We start from the raw sequence: 23714 nt of genomic DNA on the forward strand, positions 1-23714 counted from the left end.
TTGGCTGATTGTATTGTTTAGTTCTTCTGTGTCTTTGTCAAGTTTCTTTCTGGTTGTTCTATCCATTTTTTAAAGTGGTGTATTAAAATCACCCACTATTATTGTAGATTCATCTATTTCTTTCTTCAAATCTATTAGAGTTAGCTTTATATATTTTGGAGCTCTTTCATTGGGAGCATAGATATTTATTATGGTTATTTCATCTTGTTCAATTGTCCCTTTAATCATGAGATAATGTCCATCTTTATCTATTATACTATTTTTTGCCTTAAAGATTATTTTATCAGAGATTAGTACTGTCACTCTTGTTTACTTTTTATTGGATGTTTTGGATGTTTTGTAGCGCAGGGTTGGCTTTGGCAAAATTCCTTAGCTTCTGTTTATATTGGAATTTTTTGATTACACTGTCATATCTGATTGATAGCTTTGCTGGATAAAGGGTTCTTGTTTGGCAATTTTTTTTCTTTCAGGGTTTTATATATGTCTCCCCGTTGCCTTTTTGCTTGCATGGTTTCTGTTGAGAGATCTGAGCTTAATCTGAGTTGCTTGCCTTTGTCTGTGACACTTCTGTTTTCCCTGGCTGATTTCAGAAGTGTCTCCTTATCTTTGATTATGGAGAGCTTGACTATGATATGTCTTGGTGTTTTTCATCTTCCAGCTCACTGGTTCTGCCTTCCATCTCATCTATTCTACTCCTCTGCCCTTTAGAGTGGTCTCTATTTCTGATATTTTGTTATTACTCATTTGGATCTCTTTCTGTAGGTTTTGAATTTTTTCCAATGCTTTATCTATCTTATTTGATTGTTCCTGTAGCACTTTACAGACTTCTTCCTTATTTTTCTCAACTCCATTGTAAAGTGTTTTAAAACATTTTATGGTCATTTTTTTAAAGTGTTGAAGAGCAAAGATGTCAGCTTGAGGAAAAAGGTGTGCCTGACCCAAGCCATGGTATTTTCGATAACCTCATATGCATGTGAAAGCTGGGCAGTGAATAAGGAAGACCATAGAAGAATTGATGCTTTTGAGTTATAATGCTGTAGGAGAATACTGAAAATGCCATGGGCTGCCAAAAGAATCAATAGATCCATTTTGGAAGAAGTGCAGCCAGAGTGCTCCTTGGAGGCGAAGATGGTCAAACTTCATCTTTCATACTTTGGACATATTGTCAGGAGGGACCAGTCACTGGAGAAGGATATCATGTTTGGTAAGGTGGAGGGTCAGAGAAAAAGAGGAAGACCCCCAATGAGATGGATTGGCCAAGTGGCAGCATCGATGGACTTAAGTGTGGCAACAGTAGTAAGGTTGGCTCAGGATCAGGCAGTGTTTCTTTCTGCTGTGCATAAGGTTGCTATGGGTTGGTATCAGATTGACGGCACCAAACAATAAACACCAGTGCTGGGTACACTATATAGTGACACAAACAAGTTCTTACTTCAGATAGGAATAATGACTCAAAAATCGGGATAAAAATAATCAGCAAGCTATGATCAATGTGCATATAAAAAGGCAAATGTGTTACATTGGTGGGGGCTACAGTGATCAATGCAGAAGAAAGATAAGACTTTCTGATCCCGTAAAGATTTACAGCCTCAGAAACTTTTTTCAGGGTCGCTATGAGTCGGAACCAACTACACAGTAAGTAGCCACCACCACCACCACCACAGTGATTAATGCTTGAGTATTTTCCATTTTATGCAAATATGCTTTTTATATTCAAATGCTCTTTTCCTTGATCAAAATCAAGTCTATTGATTAGGATAGTGTCTCTAGGGCACAAAGTCTAAATAACTGTTAGAAGCCATAGAGAAGTGCATAACTTCTGAGCTGTTTTGTCTATGAATGAATCAGGGATTTAGGATTCTTTTATTTGGTCGTTTTTGCATTCCTGTGGGTTATTGCCTTAGTCCTCATGGACCAGGATGGAATAATTAGAATTCTGTGAGTATTCCCACCAGTGAACAAAAAGCAAAGGAGAGATCAGACCTCATTTTTAAAAGACAATAATCATGCCTTGCATCCATTGGCCAGAATTTAGTTACAAGGTCACACCTAGCTTTAAGGGGTCTCAAAAATGTCTTTATTATGAATGGTTATGGTGTTGCTGTTGTTAGTTGTTGTCAATTTTGGTCCTAATCTTGGTGACCTTCTGAGTCAATAGAATGAAATGTTGCCTGACCCTCTGCCTTTATAAGATTCTGATCTTTGGTATGTTTGAATCTATTGTTTCAGTTCATCTCATTTTCCTCATATTTACTGAAGCTCTTACTAGCACTGTAGGATAAGCACTGAGCTTCTAACTGGAATGTCTGTGGTTCAAACCCACTAGTCGCTCACTGGAAACCCTATAAAGGATAATTATGAGTTGGAACCGACTCAATGGCATTTAACAAAACAACTACTTTACAAAACATGATGCCTTTTCCCAGCAATTGGTCTTTCCTGATGTGTCTACAGTTCACAAGGTGAAGTCTTACTATTCTTGCTTCTAAGGAAATCTAGATACATTTTTATTGTAAAAAAGAAAGTGAGCAACAAGAATCATTCCTACCCCCTCCACACACAGAGTAGACAGGGATGGGCAACTTGGACATTGGCTACCCAAAATGGGGGGTGGAGGGCTACAAAGGCAAGAAGTGGGAATCTACCCAGAGAAGCAGTGATGCCCGAGATGGAGGCAGAGACAATGACATGGAGCGATGGAGCAGCTGGGGACTTTAGATCCAGAGATGGAGAGCGACTATGTGCTGAAGACTGGGGGAAGCGGTGGGGGTGTGTGGGGGGGTAGATAGTGTAGGGGGCAGGCTTGCAGGGTATACCCTTTGGTAGGTTGATGATGCATGGAGGGGATTGTAACCATGGCAATGATACGATGTACAATAGAATGAATGTAAAACTAATGTTCTCCCATGTAAAGTATCATATAATTCACTTAAAAAAGAAAAAAAAGAAAGTGAGAATGGATTTTGAAGGGACATTTAGCAAGAATAAGTCACAAGAACAGACAGGAGACATCTTTTCCTAAGCATGTTAACTACCAACTATTTTCTTGTTTATTTGTTCATATACTATGCATATCCCCTTTGAATGTAAGATCCATGTGGATAAGATTTTTTTTCTGTCTTGTTTATTGTCAAAGCCCAATGTCTACAACAATGCCTTGTATATAGTTAAAGCTCAATAAATGTCTGTTGCATGAATGCATGAATTATGTTTCTTTTGAAGAGCTTTATCACTGACTTAATCAAATATGTTATATGAAAGTGAAATTATGCATTGTGCTTAAACAAAATATAAATAAACGCATAAATAAAAAAACACATATAGATTTTTTAACAACTACGAAGACCTGTTTAATTTTGTGTATTGCTCCAAGTTCAGAGACTTTTCACATAATCATCCTTCAATGATTATGTGTACTTTCATCACATGTGTACGTCCTGATTCAGTTACTTCTAACCATGCTGTCATGTCTGATCTGTGGTAGACTTCTAATTCCAAATTCTTTACGTGAGCCTGAATCTTGATGAATTTGGAGCACTTTTCTAGCTTCTTGCGGTTGTTCTCTAGAGTCTCAAGTTTAAGCATAGAACTAGGAGAAACAATGTTATTAGGTGTCCCGCGATTGATTCAAATTCATGGTGACTCTATATACTTGTAATATAACAAAACACTGTCTGACCGTGTTCGCTCATTGTGATTGTTGGTACGGTCAAAATTGTTGTTTCCATCACTATGTGTTTTGCGTGCCTTCCAATATAAGGGTTCATCTTCCAGCACTATATATTCCAAAATGTATGTTCTGTTGTGACTTACAAGTTTTTCATTATCTGATTTTTGAAAGTAGATCACCTGACCTTTCTTCATTGGCATGGCATCACGTTGTAACTGTCACGAGAAGTGCCTTTGAGTTGGTTCCAACCCCTAGCAATCCTATATAAGGTTTCCAAAGAGCAGTTAATGGGTTTGAACCAGTGATCTTGTGGTTAACAGTTTAGTGCTTATCCTACAGAGTCACACTGTTGTTGTTATGTGCCGTGGAGTCAGGTCCGACTCATAGCGACCCTGTGCAGGGTTTCCAAGGCTGTAAATCTTTATAGGAGCAGAAAGCTTCATCTTTCTCCCACAGAACAGCTGGTAGTTTCGAACTCCTGACCCTGAGGTTAGCAGCCCGATTCGTAACCACTACACTACTGGAACTTCATATATATATATATATACATGTTGTTGTGAAGTGCTGTGAAGTTGGTTCTGACTCATAGCAACTCTGTATAGCATTTCTGAGGAAAGACGGGTGACCTTGAACCACCGACATTGCGGTTCAAACCAACTTTGCAGTCCAGAGCAATAACTCATAGTGCCATACCAGGATACTCTCTCTCTCCCTCTCACAAACACTGTATATCTATACACACACACACACACATATATAATCCTTTGGACCTTAATAACAACCTAATATAACTTTTGTCCTTTATTTATAGATAAGAGAACAAGTCAGAAAGAGTCAATGTTTCACTAGTACATCACAGAGACCAAAATGAAGTCTGACCTTTGATGCTACAGCATATATTATTAACTTTACACAGACTCAGCAATAACATGACTCTTTCTTTAAGACTCAGATTTAATAGGTTCATTTTGAAATAGATAGCACATAGGAAACTCAGTCACCACTAGTGTTCTCCATCTAGGTACATGAGTACAGATATTCTAACTTACATTGTTACCCCAAATTTTGATTTGTGATACTGATGAAATACCTGTAAGTGACAAATGACAGAAGGCTGCCTACAGTGACCTGAGGAGGGTCTCTTGTTGTTATCGTTAAATGCCATCGAGTCAGTTCTGACCCATAGCTACCCTGTATAGGTTTTCCGAGGAGGAGCCAGTGAACTTGAGCCACCGACCTTGCAGTTTAAAGGGCTTTGCAGTCTGGCATAATAACCCACAGCACCACACCAGGAAGAATTGCCTATGCTTCCTGTGCTTCTCCCTATGCTGTGAGGAGGATGCTCACAGGCATTATCCTTGTTAAATGCCATCCAATCTGGTCTGACTCATATGGACCTTGAGAGTTTCCAAGGAGCGGCAGGTGGGTTTGAACCCCTGCCTATAATGCCGTACTAGGACTCTGTGAGGAGGATAAATGGGACGAATGACTAAAACTAGAGATGAAATATTAATGGTATAATGCCTGTACAATTCTTATTAACGCTGCCTAGCACACGGTAAGCCTTTATTATAAAGCCAATTATAGAAATAATGTCGTTTTTTAATGTCATTGTTGACGTTACTTTTGCTGCATTTTCACTTAAGGGAAAACTCCCTTCTTTTTGCCTATCCTCTGTTCCTTAGAGGATGCACGAAGCACAGAAAAAAACAGAACTTCCAGGGTTTCAGAATTTTCCACTGACTAAACACAACAGCGAATGTTCTAGTATTTTTGTTGAAGAATTTTACGTCGATCCCTTGACCACTTCTTTATAATCGGTCCCTAGAACAGGGCGTGCCTTCCTGGATATTTTGTCCGCAGTTGTTTTGTTCGCTGTGACCAAAGCGATACTGACTGCTAGAGGAGAAGGTAGGCAAATGACTAGCTGCATGGTGGCTGGACCCTACCCACTGTCATCGAGGACTGAACCTGCCCATTCCAACTCCCTTTCCCTTTGGCCCCAAATCTGTTGACTTGTTTTAAACTGCAAACCCAGGGGACGGGGAATTTAGAACTAGTTTGTGTTCCCCAGATAGTGTCTGTGGATTTGACAGTTTAGAGGAATCTTGTAGAGGTGTGGGGAGGATTTATCCGTTCCTTATAAACTCAAAACTCCTCCCACCCTTTCTGTTATTTTTGTTTTCTTTCCTTTTTTAAAAAAAACTTTTGTTATCCTTTGATATGTATAATTGACTTTTCCTCCATTTTATGTAGGTTTTATTTTGTTGTTGAAATGCAGCGTCAAGCCTTCCACTCACCCCAATTCCTTTCACCCAACGTATATCGAGTTCATCTCCTAATATCTTCTATACAGAAATACAGGAACTCAACTCTGCCCCACTGTAAATACTTGACGCTGAAAATCTTAGGGCTCAAAATTTGAAGACTAAATTGCGGTTTTGGTTTTTCTACACAAATCCTCTTCTGCTTTTTCGCCTCCTTAACTGGATCCCTAAGGCTGAATTCCGCACCCACCCCTGCAACAGGCTGGAGGGCATCGACAGCACACCACAGCTCTTTCAAAGCCCTGGCAGCTGAGCTGCGCAATGCAGTGCCAGATTCCTGGATCCCTAAGTGCTCACTTACTGTGCAGCTGCTGGCTTCAGCTAGATGCCTCCTGGTTCCCCCTAGCTGGCTTAGTCAGCCTGTGTGGCTGGTCTTTAGGTCTTTACGTACCTGTTGCTTGGTACGTTTCCGGAGAAAGAATTCTGAACGGATGTTGTTTACATTGGGAGAAGGGGAGAGGGCTAGCATTGCACAATAGCATTTTGCCTTTAGTGAGAATTTGCCCTGAGTTGGAATCAGGAATTAAAACTCCTGTTTATTTTTAGGAGCTGTTCCTGTTTTTCTGAATTATTCTGCTGGTCACCCTTGGTAAGTATTACTTATCCTGAGAGGTTTGATTTTCAGACACGATTTCTTCAACTGTTTCCCACTCTGTGGCGTGTCTTTACATACCTGTTGTTGTTGTTATGTGCCTTGGAGTCGGTTCCGACTCATAGCGACCCTGTACAGGGTTTCCGAGGCTGTAAATCTTTAAGGGAGCTGAAAGCCTCATCTTTCTCCTGCAGAACAGCTGGTAGTTTCAAACTGCTGACCCTAAGGTTCGCAGCCCGATTCGTAACCACTCTGCTACCAGAGCTCCTTGCTTGGTACATTTCTGAGGAAAGAATTCTGAACTGATGTTGTTTACAATGGGAGAAGGGGAGGGGGCAGGCATTGCACAATAGCATTTTTCCTTCAGAGAATTTGGTGAGTTGGAATCAGGAACTAAAACTATTGCTTGTTTTTAGGAGCTGTTCCTGTTTCTCTGAATTATTCCGCTAGTCATTCTTGGTAAGTATTACTTACCTTGAGAACTTTGATTATCTGACACAATTTCTTCAACTGTTTCCCACTGTGTGGATCTTCTGTTTTAAATTCCCTCCTGGTGTTGTTAGAAAATCTTCCCTTTCCAACCAACCCTAGCCTTTCCCTCAGAGAATCCACCCAACTCAGAGTGTGCAGGGAAGCCCACTGTGTTCCTGAGCATCCACTCCTCTCTTCAAGGCCACTACAACCTCTGCGTTTCTGTTAAATTGTGAATCATTTGCAGTCCAAATAAAGCGGATACGGAATGGTTTAGTGGTGTTAGGGGCTGTTGTTGTTGTTGTTAAGTGCCATCAAGCCAGTTCTGACCCACCCATAGCAGCCCTGTATAGGGTTTCCAAGGAGCAGCTGGTGAGCTTGAACTGCCAACCTTACAATTCAAATGGCTTGCAGTCTGGCGCATTAACGCACAGCACCACACCAGGACTCCATGGTGTTAGGCGTAGGTTACAGTATATAAGAGACACTATTGACACTATGTGTTGGAACTGATTTTGAGGGCACAAACAACAGTGAATTGATACCAGATGGATGATGAATATATAGATATTGCTATGGATAGGGATCAGTGTAATCTTTAAATGGCAATCGAGATAAGCATAGATTGCTTAGAAATAGGTTCGCCAAGAGCTCCAGAATTCTTGAGGATGGTATTATTTGAGCTACATTTCTCAAGAGCCCTAATATTTTCTGGCTATTCGGACTGTGAACCTTAAGGCCAGCAGTTCGAAACTACCAGCCGCTCCGCGGGAGAAAGATGAGGCTTTCTACTCCTGTAAAGATTTACACCCTCGGAAACCCTGTACAGGGTCGCTATGGGTCGGATCCGACTCGATGGCACTTAACAACAACAACAACAATTAGATTCCTTAGTATAGATTGGGGTTTTTGATCATTCATCTGCCCTTGAGAATCTGAATAAAAAATTGGTTTCTTTTTTTAAAGCACTTTCTGTCATTTTAGCTCTTTAAGATACGTTTTCAGTAGCATGTCCTTGTTGGTGCTAGTGTTGACTACAGCTCAGGTCATAGGTTGATAGAACAGGGAGAGGCAAGCTCTGGGAAGATCCAGTTCAGAATGATCCAAGATCAGTTTCTCATGCTGTTAGAGCTAGTGATTAGGAGTAAAACCACCTGTTAGAGTCACTGGATTAAAATACCACAATGCATGTCATATACTAGATTCATAAAATTTATATCTCTGTTATCATATCACATGGTTGTCCATAATGGTTGTCCAGATTATAATAAAAATTGGAAAGTAGTCTGGTTTAAAACAGAGAATGTGTTGTTTACATGGAATTTATATATATATTTAGTGCAGAGACAACTAAATGGTTGGTTCAATGTTGAGTCCCAAATAAAAAGCCACAGGTAAATGATGTAACGTTGTTGTTGTTAAGTGCCGAGGGTTGTAGTGGCCTTGGACTACCAACTTGCAGTTCAAATGGCTTTGCAGTCTGGCGCATTAACCCACAGCACCACACCAGGACTCCATAATGATGTAAGATAGAGGGGTCAATTTGAGATCATAAAGCCTCTCATGGGAAGGTCTCTGAGTAGCATGATCCAAATTGAGTAGCAGCAGAGAGTTATTCAACAATAATAACACATATAATGATAAAAAATACTAATTTCTATTATAATTAATTAAATGCCTTCTATGGTCTAGTATCGGTGTGGTGCTGTAGGCTAATGCATCAGACTGCAAAGTCATTTGAACTGCAAGGTCAGTGGTTCAAGCTCACCAGCTCATCCTTGGAAACCCTATACAGGGTCATTATGGGTCAGAATTGACTCGACGGCACTTAACAACAACAACAAATGGTCTAGTACTCGTTTGGCACTGTAGGATATGCACTGGACCACAAGGTCTGTTTGAATAACAAGGTTGACAGTTCAAACTCATCAGCCCCTCTTCAGAAACCCTATACAGAATCACTATGAGTTGGAACCAACTCAATGGCACTTATCAACAACAGCAACATGATTTGAGTACTACGCTAGGGTAGTCATTCAAATGAAACATAGGTATTATGATTCTCACTTTAGAAAAGAATACAGAGGTTCAGAGAAGCGAATTGTTCCTATTCAATACACCAAAGGCGTGATGCACTAAATATGCCTTCAGTACATGAAGCCAGTGTTGAACCAGCCTCAGGGCACTTCAGAGATTTCCAGTTTTGTGATCATTTAGTGAACTTCCAAAAGGTTGGAGACTCCAGTCTACCTAGAGCTCCCTTGGAACAAAGGTCTGATGATCTATTACTGAAAATTAGCCCTTGACAACTCAATGGAGCAGATTTCTCCTCTGACACACATGGCATTGTTGTAAGTTGGATTCAACAAGACAGCAACTAGTAGAGGCTGTGAATCTCACAGCTTCCTTACATGGTGTTTAGAAGGTGTTTAGAAGAAAACTTGCTATCAGAAACTTTGTCCCCACCTGGTATTTGAAAGGAAATTTACTATCAAAATCTTTTTCCCCTTTGTTCTAGGATTTCTTCTCCCTCCAGTCTTGCATATTAAACCATTGAGGGTATTCTTATGCCAGAGAGAAGCTTACTTCTTATTTATATTTAAACAGATATCTGAGGAAGTAACACTGTGCTTTTAATGTTTCTTTTCCATAGAAAACCTGCGCAACCATAATGCTCCCCTGTGGCCTACTCACACGTCAAGAGGAGCCAGGTAAGCCTAATTCTGTAGTCCCTTACTTGCCAGAGTATTCCGGACACCATGCATGTTACATGGCTCGCAGGAGACAAGCATTCCATTCAAGTTTGTTGAAATCTTTACCTCTGGCCTATCCCCAGTGCCACTGAAGAGCATCTCTGTGACCTTGTCTATACGTGAGTTTGTGGCTGGTGTATCTGCAACCTTAAACTATGAGAATAAGGAGAAAGTTCCTGTGGAGGCCTTCTTTGTGTTTCCCATGGATGAAGACTCAGCTGTCTATAGCTTTGAGGCCTTGGTGGATGGAAAGACAATTGCAGCAGAATTAAAGGACAAAATGAAGGTACTAGGGATGACAGCCTTGTACTCTTCCTTCTTATTTCATTAATATGTTCTGTTCAGGATGTCTTTCAAACAAAACCATGCAAGATGCTGATGCGGAAAGCTATTTTCTTCATTGACTCTAGCTATTTTCTTCAAATCATTTGAAATGAGAAATTAACGAGAGACACTCAGATTTTAGCTCTGACTTTGACAAGACCAATCAATTCCATTCCATGAGTCTTTCTTTTCTTTTCTGCATCCATCAACCTTCCTTCTCTCCCCTCATTCTTTCACTTTAGGCTCACACCTCCTATGAGAATGCCATCGCTCAGGGCCACCAGGCTTTCCTACTGGAGGAGGACACAAGCTCCAGGGATGTCTTCAGTTGCAATGTGGGCAACCTGCCTCCTGGGTCGAAGGTGTCACTCACCCTGAAGTACGTGCAGGAGCTGCCCCTGGAAGCAGATGGGGCCCTGCGCTTTGTGCTCCCAGCTATCCTGAATCCTCGATACCATCTCTCCCGTGAGTACCCAAATACCTCTGAATACTAGTGGTGAGTGACTTATAGCTGGGAAAAGATAACTAAAGTAACTTTTTGTAGGATGGCCTGCAAACACATGCCTTCAAATTAAGGCTCCTGCAGTTGCTTTGGATAAAATGCCATACACACTCAGCATGATCGCCACCATCAGTTCCCAGCATGGCATTGAGAAGGTCCAGTCCAACTGCCATTTGACTCCTCTTGAGTACCTTGGAAATGATAAGACTATGGCCCAGGTAATTAATACAAGCAGTGCTGTTGTCAATGCCCTTAGACGGTTCTCACCATTCTTTCCTTATTGTTCCTTAAATTTTCCTGTTCATCCAGAGGAAGTCACACTGTGTTCCCTCTTTGTCCTTATTTCATATCTAGAGCCATCTCTTTATTCTAGCCCTGGTCCTGCCCATGATCTTTGTGGAAGAAACCTATGGCTCTGCTCTGACATCCACTTCAGGCAGTAAGCAGTGATAGTTCTAACATGTCTCCTGTTCCTCTCTCCTCCATAGATTTCCCTGGATGATGGACACAAATTTGATCAAGATGTGCAGCTTCTGATTTACTACAGTGAGGTGCATACCCCCAGTGTAGCTTTGGAAATGGGGAAACCAAAAACAAATTCAGGTATTGCCGTCCTTCTTTTATAGTCACCTTCCAGGGTATAATTTTCCTTCTTGGGGTTACCCTTAAATTACCCTCTCACTTTTATTTTATTCAATATTGTTGTTGTTAAGTGCTCGCAAGTCAGTTACAACTTATAGTGACCCTATATAGAATTTCTGAGGAGCAGCTGGTGGGTTTGAACTGTCGACCTTGTGGTTCACAGTCCATTGCTAATCCGCAGCACCACACTAAAATATTGATGTGATTTATTGGACTAACCTACCTTGTTGTTATTGTTGTTGTTCAGTGCCATTGACTTGGTTCCAACCCATAGCGACCCTGTATAGGGTTTCCAAGGAGTAGCTGATGAGCTTGAACCACCAACCTTGCAGTTCAAATGGCTTTGCAGTCTGGTGCATTAACCCACAGTGTCACACCAGGGCATATGAAAATGTTAGGCTTAATGACCACCATATGGTTATATCATAACAATGATTGTGAGGGCCACGCAGTGTTGTGTTCTGTTGTACTTAGGGTCATCATGAGTAACTTTGTCTTGTAAGCACCTATCAGTGAATCAGTAGGTTAACAATATGAAATAATTGACTTACGATATCTGCATTTAAAGATACTAACAAATTGTTCAGAAAAGGAAACATAACAAGTTTATAAACATATGTGATGATGATCAGTCTTGACAGAAATTCGAATGAAACTAATCATGTGACTTTTCATCTTTCAAATGATCAAAGCTATTCAAAACTGATAATGCCCCATACTTTAAAAGGTATGATGAATTTGGCACTTTCTGTCTTCACGACCTGAGACCAAAAGTATTAGATGGTGCCTAGCTATCACTACCAAATGTTCTGAAAGGGATTACATCAGAAGGTCCTGAATCAAGTGGAAGACAAATGTGGAAGGAAACCCAAAATCATGAAAAAAAGTCCCACAAAACTCAGAAACTGGTGGAATCCTGGAGACTATGATCCTTAGTCATCCTTCAGGCCTAGAAATGAACTCACCTACATGGCTTAGTTCTCCGCCAAATAATAGAAAGGTCTATAAGGGAACAATGTCTCTTGGGAGGTATACACACCTTAGAGTAATCAATGGTTTGAAATCCAAAAGGCAGCATTTACCCAAAGACGAAGTTCAAAATGGTGAGGAACGAAGGAGGAATGGAAACAGGAAATATAGGGAAGAAGTGTGATGAGTGATGTGGGGATTACATTGTGGGGATTGCCATTAGTGACATGAAACAAAATGTGTATGAATTGTTGACTAGAAACTGATCTGCTTTGTAAACCTTTAACCAGTTCACAATAAAAAGTTTAAAAAATATTAAAAAGAGAACTGAAATTAGCAGCCCGATTCGTAACCACTGTGCTACCTCTCATTATTTTTGTTTGGCTAAAGTAGCTTTATGAGCTCACAAATAGAGAAAAAATTTCTCAGGAACTCTTTATTTAGTTCTCACATGTACATTCATTTTGTCCCAGGAAAGCTGTGTATGCTGCATTCATTAGAGGGGTTTCCAGCCTTAATGATAGACTTGCTATAACCAGTTCATCTTACATGAAATGCCATGCTCTTTCTTTTATATAGTGGTTCCTTAGTATTATCCATTTCTTTTGGTGAGTTATTTATGTGTGCCTGAATCCCACAACAGTATCATGGTCTTCATTCAGAACTGTTTTAATCCATTAGGGAACATTTATAATGTTGTTGTTCTTAAGTGCTGTCAAGTCTGTTCTGACTCATAGTGACCCTGTATTGGGTTTCCAAAGGGTGGCTGGTGGGTTTGAACCACAGTTCTTTCAGTTCAAACTGACCTTGAGGTCCAGTGCTTTATCCTATAGCACTACACCAGAATGCGTGTTATATGTTAAAGCTCAAAAAATTCAGAGCGAGATCTCAATTACTTTCTTTTTTCGAAGTTCCCCTGGCCCCTGGGCAGATGTTCTCATTTACTCTCCAATCCCAGTTCTGCCAGTCAAAGGTAGCAGCTGGGGTAGCCTTTGTTAGGATCTTTTGGTTCCTGTCCTCCAGTGCCTCCAGTCTTTCTGCCCAGACATATATCTGGTTTGTGATGACTCACTGTTTTCTATTATACAGAGAAGCTAATGAAAACCCTAAATGGTTGCTTGGCTCACTAAAATCAGTTAGACTTTGGACAAAGGAAGCAAGATGATGAAAACACAAAGTATTTAGTTTTGAAACTTCATAATATATTTACTATATTAAGAACATGATCTTTACTATTTTAGTTATAATTTTATACAAATAGCATAGTTTAAATCCATAGATTATTTTGTAGTATTAATGAGAGTTTAATCTGAGTCAAATCCTAAATAGTTTATTTTAATCACTCAACCCTTAAAGTCATCCTAAAGTAGATATTACTTAGTCTCCAGTTGAGGAAACTGAGGCTAACAGGCAGAGAACCTGGGCTTGAAATTCATCTTTTCGTAAAAGAGGAAGCTGAGACTCAGATAGATGAAAATAATTTGATTTAGGTCTAAAGAATTATACTAGATACTATTCAGAGTACTTGCTATGTATCTGACTTTTTTTCTGAACAGTTAAGATATTCTAACTCATAGAATCTTCACAGCAAGTCTTCTGACTCCTCAGAACAGTGCTGGTTGCACTTAAGCTATTTCTCAAAATAGAAAGGATTCTACTTTGTCCATTGAAGAAGGCCACTTCTCAATGACATATCCAGAGATGTGTGTTGTGTAAAAGTTATTTTCAGACTAGTGTCTATCAGATATTTGCTGGGCCTCACCCACTTATTTGGAATCCACTTTGGCTATCATAGTATCCCATCAGGAAAAGATTAAACTAAGCCAGTTGCTGTGGACAGTCTGAATCACAAGATTATCCAGAGTTCAACCAACAATCTTGGAATCACTTTATGAAAATAAAACTTGGGTATTTAAGTCTATGTCCTCTTATATTCTCTGAACTGTAAAATCGTATAACCTAGCGATTCTCTTTTTTTTTTTTTCCTTTATTTCAATTCTTATACGAGCTTTTACTTGCTCACCAAATTAAAATCACAACTATGGCTTTGAACAAAGTTGCCATTCCAACATTCATTGTAAAGTGTCCTATTGTTCTGGTGGGAACCCTATACAGTGTCACTATGGGTCGGAATTTATTCAACAGCACTTAACAACAAAACTGCATTCCCAAAGAAGATGTACTTACCTGAGTGCTAGATGACATCATACTTTCAACTTTTATCAATTGTCAAAGTAGATTTTCATTGTAAATATCACTTTTTTTTTTTTCTCCAAAGTTGTAACTGAAGATGTAAGCCAGGACACATGTGGTAACTTCCTCCATTGAGTTTACTAGAAGAAAATGTTTCTGCCAAAAATGGTCTGGTTATTTTGGTAAAGGCTGAAACATTTAGCCTAATTTGTTTATATATTTGTTTAGTTTCCAGGTAACTGGTGCGTGTCTTGATCCTCTTTCTTCTGTTTCATATCTATTCTACTTTTACCTCATGGATATGTTTATTTCTCACCTCAAACCCCTTGCAAGCAGATTTGGTGTAGGGTTCTAATACAGTAGTGTTTTAGATTTAAATTATTTAATGTATCAACTCCTTATTCAATTTACTGCAGTTTATTCCTGAGAGCTTTAGGATTCTTCAGTTCCTTTTGCCTTTATCAACTTGAAGTATCTTTATCAATTTGGAATAGATTGTTTTATGGAAGAACCAACTGCGATGGTGAGTTTCTATCCTGATATCCCAGAAGCTCAGCCACCAATCACTTGTGGAGAATTTATCTTCCTCATGGACCGCTCAGGAAGTATGCAGTGCCCTATGAGTAAACAGAATAAATCCCAGATGCGTATAGATGCTGCTAAGGTAAAACTACTTTCTTTCATGAGGGTCACATACTCAAATGAGGATGAAACTCCTGGGTTGCCTTAAGTTCCACCTGTGTTGTGGGACTGTGCCTCATTAGTGCTACAACTAATCTGACCACTCTGAGGCTCATTGTGGAATGTAAAGACCTATGGATGAGGGAGGGTGAATACTCATGTCTGTTAGATTTGTCATGATTTGTATGTCTGAGAGGGCCCTTTTTAAGCCTGTCTCCTTATACTTTCGTACCTTTAGGAGACATTGATTTTGCTGCTGAAGAGTTTACCTGTAGGCTGCTATTTCAACATCTTTGGATTTGGATCTTCCTATGAATCATTTTTTCAGTGAGTTTCTAGAAAGATCATAGAATCTCAAAGGATATATGAAGAAAGGGACTAGATTTTTAAAGGGATGATCAGGTTTGATTTAGGAATGGGGATTTCAGATTAGATGATTCTACTTTAGGGGTATCTCAATACAGGTCCTCAGCACAGAGAAAGGTAGAGTATCTGTCTTGTAGCAGTGTGTTATTTGTTTTTCCTAGGGATAGTGTGAGGTACACTCAACACACAATGGAAGAAGCCTTGCGGAAAATCAATCTTATGACGGCCGATCTAGGGGGCACTGAAATCTTAGCACCACTCAATGCCATATATGGGTCACCCACCATCCCTGGCCACCCCACACAGGTAAGAACTGGAGCAGAGGTAACAGAAAGGGATATGGGAAGTGAAATCTCTATTCAAGAATCTCTGATGCATAGCTACATTGCAGGATTGTTGAACTATGGCATTTAATTTCGAGAGCCTTCTATCACTTGTTTTTCTTTTTAAGGGTTGTTCTGTCGATTCCAACACATGGTGACCTTGTATAGGGTTTCTGTTGGGTTTGAACCACCACCTTGGGGTTAGCAATCCAGTGATAATCCTATAGCACACACCAGAACTTCTGTCTCTTAGTAAGGACAAAAAGACAAACAGCATTTAATGGAGTACCTCTACATTTCATGGCCAAGGAAATTTTCTTGCAAAGACACAGAAAGACTTAGGTTAAACTAATAGGGGAAAGTGTGGAAAATTCCCAGATTTCTGAACAGACCATGTGATAACATAGTGACAGTAGAGCATGAGGGGTCCGATTCCTGTCTGAAGAGGCAACACAGCCTCTCAAATGGAATAGTTGGGTTTTTCAAGAACAAATTCTTACATTTTAAAAGTGAATTTCATAGAGCTTTGATTACTATCTTCTTTCTTTCTACAGCTTTTTGTCTTCACAGACGGAGAAGTTACTGACACATTTAGTGTTATTAGAGAAGTTAAGAGCAACAGCAAAAGACACAGGTATGAAGGAAATGATACTTGTCTGTGACTAGATCCTAGAGGGAAATCTAATGACACATGTAGACTATGTGTCAGTACTGATATTCCTTATAGGGGACGTAATGTTCCAAGAATTCTAGTTTTATCAACTGATGGTATTTTTATATACCATTTTTTTCTCTCTACTAAAAAATAAAAGCAAGTTCCAAAATTAGCACTACAGCAGTCATTGTTACTTATTCTTTCTCTAAATCATAAACAGTTCTTTAATAATACAATGTTAATTTTTTAAAAAAGCTACAAACATTGCGGAGCATGGTAACTCCATATAATAAGCACTGGACTGTGAACCACAAGGTCCACTGTTCAAGCCTGCCAGTTCATGGGAGAAAGATGAGGCTTTCTGCTTTCATGATGATTTAAAGCCTCGGAAACCGTATAACAGGGCTGCTATGAGTTGGAACCCACTTGATGGCACTTAACAACAACAACAAGAAACATTGTAATTAAAGTAAAACAAAAGAAAATTATACAAATCATAAACATACATACAGTTCAATGAATCACCACAGTGTGAACATATGTCTGATCACTATCCAGGTCAAAAATAGAATGTCACCAATGCCCTCCATCTCTATTCCTTCCCATCATGCCCTTTTCAATCACTACTCACTTCTTCCTCTTCGAAGGAAATGACTTTGCTGATTTTTAATACTAATGGATTATTTTTGCTTGATTTTGAATTAAAATTAGTGAGTTACACAGTGTGTTTTATTTATTTCCATAAATCTTGCTTCTTACTCTCAGGATCATGTTGAGATTTATATATATTTTATATTATTATTTTTGGTAAGTGCTGTTGAGTTGATTCCAACTCACAGAGACCCTGTATAGGATTTCCAAGGAGAGGCTGGCTGGTGAGTTTGAACCACTAAAATTGTGGTTCAAACTGTCTTTGTGGTCCAGTGCTTATCCTACAGTGCCACACCAGGACTCTAAATTTTGTATGTAGCCATAATGATTCCACTGAATGGCTATATTAGAGTTTATATATTCATTATACTTTGAAAAAACATAAAATTGGTTTGGCTGTTTGCAAGAATGCCCTGGAGGCCTCCTCTAGCTTCAGACAAGAAGGAAGAAGGAGAATCACCAGCCCAAGGCTGATTACAAATAGGTAGCTATCAGACAGACATGCCTCCACTTTCCAACCCTTTTCACCCTATTCTGACACCAACCATCCTTCTCATAGTTCAACTTCACTGCTGGTTTGATAATTCATTGTAATAATTACTCACAAACAATGCTCATAGTTTCTGGTTTGTTAGGGAAGTTAATGGTACAATTGCGGATCTGAAACTACGCAAGATATGGTAGTTCTCAGGTCTGGAGCACCTCTTGTCAGTGATACTGTGTGCACACTTCCCTCTGGTCCTCAGTCTCTCAATCATGGTGTCCTTTGGCTTCTGTTTGCTCTGGCAAGAGTTACAAAGTGACTTTAGCACTGACAGTAAATGACCCAAGGACACTCTCAGGTGTACTAGATCCAGGAACCTGGAATCCTTCTACTCTGTCTCATGCTCTGGCTCAACTTCATTTCTTCATGCAGGAACCTTGGGGTCCAAAGGATCTGTCCATTGCTGGCTCTGCTTTCTTGAGTGTTGTAATATTTACCATCCATGCTTCTGAGATGACTCATTTAAAATGTATAGGGATGATAAAACTAACCAATCCTTACAACGAACTTCCATACAACCTAAAGCTCTGGTAGCATAGTGGTTACCAGTCAGGCTGCTCACCTCAAGGTCAGCAGTTTGAAATTACCAGTCATTCCATGGGAGAAGGATGTGGCTTTCTGCTCCCCTAAAGATTTACAGCCTTGGAAATCCTATGCAGGGTCGCTATGAGTCAGAACCGACTCCACTGCACATAACCACCACCACAACTCAGTCATTTGGTAGAAGTTACAAAGACTATGGCATAAAGAGACATATTAAATAATTTTTGTGCCTCCTAGTTAAAAACAACACTGCTACAGTCGTTCTTAAACATGTACTTTTTTGCATGTTGTTAAGTGCCCTTGAGTCAGTTCTGATCTTGTGGTTCAAACCAACCTCAAGGTAGAGTGTTTACCTTACGGTGCCACATCAGGACTTTTGTTAATACATTTGCATGTATTTATTTTGCTTGACATACTTGAGAGTTGTAGAATTTCTACAATGGATTCCCAAGGTACTGTATTCATTTAATTCACTTTAGCATTATGTAAGGATTCCAGTCACTTTTTATTTTCTATACAAAATTTGGCATTGTTTAGCTTTTTAACTTTTTACTGGGTATGCAGTTGTATCTCATTATGGTTTCCATTTGCATTTTTCCCGTGATGAATGATGCTTAGCACCTTTTCATATTTATTGACATCTTTCATGTCCCTTTTTGTCATATGCCTTCATGTCTCTTCCCTATTTTTTATTTGACTTTTTTACTTATTTCTAATTTATTGCATAATTTAGATATAGGGACTTTGTTGGTTAAATGTGTTTGATCCTATTTTTTTCATCTTTTCATTCATGGTTAGTATTTTTTTTCTCTAGTTAAAATATATTCGATTCAAGGTTGTGAAGATATATTCCATTGTTATTTGCTAGACATATTGGTATTTTTTCCTTTAGATATGGATTACAGGGGAACTGGAATTCATTTTTAGCGGCAGGAGTCAGGCTGCATTTTTTTTTATTCCATGTGGATGTCAAAAAGCCCATGTCATTCATTGAAGAGTTTGCCCTTTCTTCACTGATGCATCATAATACAATGTGTGTCATAAATAAGTATCTACACATGTGTGGGTTAGTTTGGAATTCTCTGTTCTATTTCTTTGGTTTGTTAATTTAGACTTATGTCAGTACTACATCATTTGAATTAATATAGATTTATAATAAGCACTGACTACTTATAGAGTATTTTCGATTGTTGTTGTTTTGTTAGGTGCCATCACGTCAGTTCCGACGCATAGCAACCTTATGGACAACAGAACAAAACTTGCCTGGACCTGTGCAATCCTTACAGTTGTTACTTTTGAGCCCATTGATGTTGCCACTGTGTTAGTATATCTCATTAGGGGTCTTCCTCTTTTGTGATTATCCTCCACTTTACCAAACATAGTGTCTTTCTCCAGGCAATAGTCCCTAGAATAATATGTCTGAAGTATAAGAGACACAATCTCATATCCTGTCTGTATGTCTTCCAACACAGATGTGCTCATTCTTCTAGCAGTCTTAATATTAGTCTCCAACACCATGACTCAAATGCATTAGTTCTTCTGTGGTCTTCCTTATTCATTGTCCAACTTTCATGTGCATATGAGGCTGTTGAAAATACCATGATAGGCGTCATGCACATCTTAGTTCTCAAACTGATATCTTTGCTCTTGAACAATCTAAAAAGGTTTTGTGCTTCAGATTTAACTAACGAAATAGGCTATTTGATTGTTTTACTTTCAAGAATGTTGGTTGTGGATCCAAGAAAAATAAATAAGTTTACAACTTCAATCTTTTCTGCATTTGTCATGGTGCTATATATTGGTCTAGTGGTGAGAATGTTTTGTTTTCTTTACATTGAGGTGAAGCCCATACTGAAAGCTTTGTTCTGTGATCTTCATCAGTAAGTATTTTAAATCCTCTTCGTTTCCAACAAGAAAGGTTGTATCACCTATATATCATAAGTTATTAATGAGCCTTCCTCTAATCCTGATACCATGTCCTTCTTCATATAGTCCTACCATGTCCTCCTTCATATAGTCCTACCATGTCCTTCTTCATATAGTCCAGTTTCTTGGATTATTTGCTTAGCATACAGACTGATAAGTACGATGAAAGAATACAATTCAGGTGCACACCTTTGCTGATTTTAATTTCACTCATTCTTTCCTTGTTCCTATCAAACAACTGCCTCTTGATCTGTGCACATGAGCATAATTAAATGTTCTGGAATATCCATTCTTCTCATTGTTATCTATAGCTTGTCATAATCCACACAATCAAAAGCTTTCATGTAGTCGGTAAAGCATGGGAAACATCTTTCAGCTATTCTTTGCTTTCAGCCAAGACCCATCTGAGTTCAGCAATGATATCTCTCTTTCGATCTTCTTTGAATCTGGTTTGAACCTCTGGCAGTTCCCTTTCAATGCATTGTTGCAGTCATTTTTTAAATTAGCAAAAATGTACTCATGCATGGTATTGATGATATTATTAGATTATTTCTGCATTCCATTGGGTCATCTCTCTCTTTTCAATGGGCATAATATCAATCTCTCCCAATCATTTGGCCAGGTCTTCCAAATTTCTTGGCAGTGATAAGTGAGTGCCTTCAGTGCTGCATCAATTTGTTTAAAGATTTCAATTTGTATTCCATCAATTCCTGAAGCCTTGTTATTTGCTAATGCCTTCACTGCACCTTGGACTTCTTCCTTCAGTGACATTGGCTCATAATCATATGATACCTCTTGAAATGATTGAACATCAGACATTTCATTTTGGTATAGTGAGTCTATATATGCCTTCCATATTCTTTTGATGCTTTCTGTATCATTAAATATTTCCCCATAGAATACTTCAGTATTGCAAGTTAAGGCTTGAATTTTTTATTTCACCTCTTTCAGCTTGAGAAATACTGATTGGTTTTTTCTCTTTTTGTTTTCCAACTCCACAGGTTGTGCATACATCATTCTTTAACTTTGTCCCCCTTAGCCCATGCAAACCTGCCTAATTGTTTACCCATCGGCTTTGTTCTTCCATTCCCCTCTCTCTTCTTGTATATTGCCCCCCTCCACAGAACCCAAACTATCCTGTGTCTATTCCCTGCCCTGTGCTCCACCTTTCTCTTCTCCCACATTCCAGTAACCAGCAAAGAATCCCCCCTCCCTTTTAGTATGGGTTCTTTTTCTTAGTCTTTTACAGTAGTGGTCCTATGCAGTGTTTCTCCTTTTGTGACTGACTAATTTCACTAAACATAATGTCCTCAAGGTTCATCCATGTTATGCAGTGCCTTGAAGCTTCCTTGTTATTCTTAAAGGTAGCATAATATCCCATTGTGTGTATGTACCACAGTTTGTTTATCCATTCTTTAGTTGATGGGCACTTTGGCTGTCTCCATCTTTTTGCTATTGTAAATAGTGCTGCTGTGAACATTGTTGTGCGTATTTCTACTCGTGTTATGGCTCTTATTACTTGTGGGTAAATATCAAGTAGAGGAATTTCTAGATCATAAGGTATTTCTATTTCCAACCTTCTGAGGAAAGTGCTATATTGCTTTCCAGAGTGGTTGGACCGTTTTGCAATTCCACCAACAATGCGGGAGTGTCCCATTCTCTCCACATTGCCACCAGCATTTATTGTCCTCTACTTTTTTGATCTTTGCTGTTATTGCTGGTGTGAGTTGGTATCTCATTGTTGTTTTGATTTGCATCTCTCTAATGGCTAGTGATCATGAACATTTCTTCATATGTTTGTTGGCTGCCTGGATCTCCTCTTTGGTCAAGTGTCAGTTCATGTCATGCACCCATGTTTTAATTGGGTTATTTGTCTTTTTCTTATAGAGTTGTTATAGTGTCCTATATATTTTAGAAAGGAGCTCTGGTAGCATAGTGGTTACAAATCGGGCTGCGAACCTTAAGGTCAGCGGTTCGAAACTACCAGCTGCTCCGCGGGAGAAAGATGAGGCTTTCTACTCCCGTAAAGATTTACAACCTCGGAAACCCTATACAGGGTCGCTATGGGTTGGAACCGACTCGATGGCACATAACAACAACAACATATATTTTAGAAATAAATCCCTTGTCTGATGTGTCATTGGAAAAGATTTTTTCCCCTACCTGTGGGTTCCCTTTTTACTCTTCTGGTGAAGTCTTTTGATGCACATAAGTTTTTAATTTTTAGTATGTCCAACTCATCTATTTTTTTCTACTTGTGTTTGTATAGTTTTCAAAACGTTTGGTAGTCTGTGTATTCCAATAATTAGAGCCCTCACATTTGTCCCTATTTTTCACTGATGGCCTTCATAATTCTGGGATTCACATTTAGGTCTTTAATCCATGTTGAGTTGGTTTTTGTATAAGGCATGAGGTGAAGGTCTTGTTTCAGTCTTTTGGATATCACTTTCCAGTTCTGCCAGCCATATCTGTTGAAGAGACTATCACCTCCCCATGTGATATATTTAAGTATTTAGTCAAAAATCATTTGGCTGTATGTAGATGGGTAAATTTCTGGATTTTCGATTCTGTTCCATTTATCAATGTATCTTTCATTGTAACAGTACCAAGCTGTTTTGACCACTGTAGCTGTGAAGTAAAATTTGAAGTTGGGGAGTGAGCGGTTTCCAACCTTATTCTTCTTCTTAAGCAGTGCTTTGCTTATCCTGGGTCTCTTTCATTTCCATATAAAGTTTGTAACTGTTTTTTCCATCTCTTTGACGAAAGTTGTTGGAATCTGGATTGGGATTGCATTATATGTGTAAATTGCTTTGGGCAGTATTGACGTTTTCACAATGTTAAGTCTTCCTATGCAAGAGCATGGTGCATTCTTCCATTATTGTAGGTCTCTTCTGGTTTCTTGTAGTAGTGTTTTGTAGTTTTCTTTGTATAAGTCCTTTGTTTCTCTGGTTACATTTTTTCCTAGATATGTCATCCTTTGGGTGGATATTGTAAATTGTATTGCTTTCCTAATGTCCTTTTCAATGCTGTCATTTTTGGTATAGAGGAATACAACTGATTTTTGTATGTTGATCTTATATCCTGCCACTTTGCTGAATCTTCCAATGAGGTCTAGGAGCTTTTTAATTGAGTTTTACTTCCTCTTTGCCAATTTGGATGCCTTTAATTTCCCTGTCTTGTCACATAGCTCTTGCTAAGACTTCCAGCACAAAAATGAATAGGAGTAGTGACAAAGGGCATCCTTGTCTGGTTCCTGTTCACAGAGGGAAGGCTTTCAGTTTATCTCCATTGAGAGTAATGTAGGTTGTTTGTTTTATATATATGCTCTTAATTATGTTGAGGAATTTCCCGTCAATTCCTATTTTGTTGAGTGTTTTTATCAGGAATGGATGTAGGATTTTGTTAAATGCCTTTTCTGCATGAATCGATATGATCATGTGGTTCTTTTCCTTTTTCTTATTTATATGTTGGATAACAGTGATCATTTTTCTAATGTTGAACCATCTTTGCATCCCTGATACAAATCCCACTTGATCATGATGAATTATATTTTTGCATCTATGTTCATGAGGGATATTGGTC

At 39.0% G+C, this 23714-nt stretch overlaps 1 protein-coding gene across 1 annotated transcript in view; it reads left to right on the forward strand.

Annotated features, from left to right (window-relative positions):
• Positions 1–9686: 9686 nt before the first annotated feature.
• LOC102820316 (von Willebrand factor A domain-containing protein 5A-like) overlaps positions 9687–23714 on the forward strand; it is a gene marked incomplete at its 5' end in the record, with an annotated part of 36671 nt that continues 22643 nt past the window's right edge. The window contains 9 exon segments of the mRNA XM_006871028.1: positions 9687–9771; positions 9897–10099; positions 10380–10602; positions 10682–10857; positions 11128–11242; positions 14938–15107; positions 15363–15451; positions 15652–15796; positions 16368–16447. Of these exon segments, the coding sequence (XP_006871090.1) occupies positions 9687–9771; positions 9897–10099; positions 10380–10602; positions 10682–10857; positions 11128–11242; positions 14938–15107; positions 15363–15451; positions 15652–15796; positions 16368–16447 (1286 nt within the window).

The sequence above is a fragment of the Chrysochloris asiatica genome, unplaced genomic scaffold, assembly GCF_000296735.1.
Source record: "Chrysochloris asiatica unplaced genomic scaffold, ChrAsi1.0 scaffold00158, whole genome shotgun sequence".
Taxonomy (NCBI): domain Eukaryota; kingdom Metazoa; phylum Chordata; class Mammalia; order Afrosoricida; family Chrysochloridae; genus Chrysochloris; species Chrysochloris asiatica.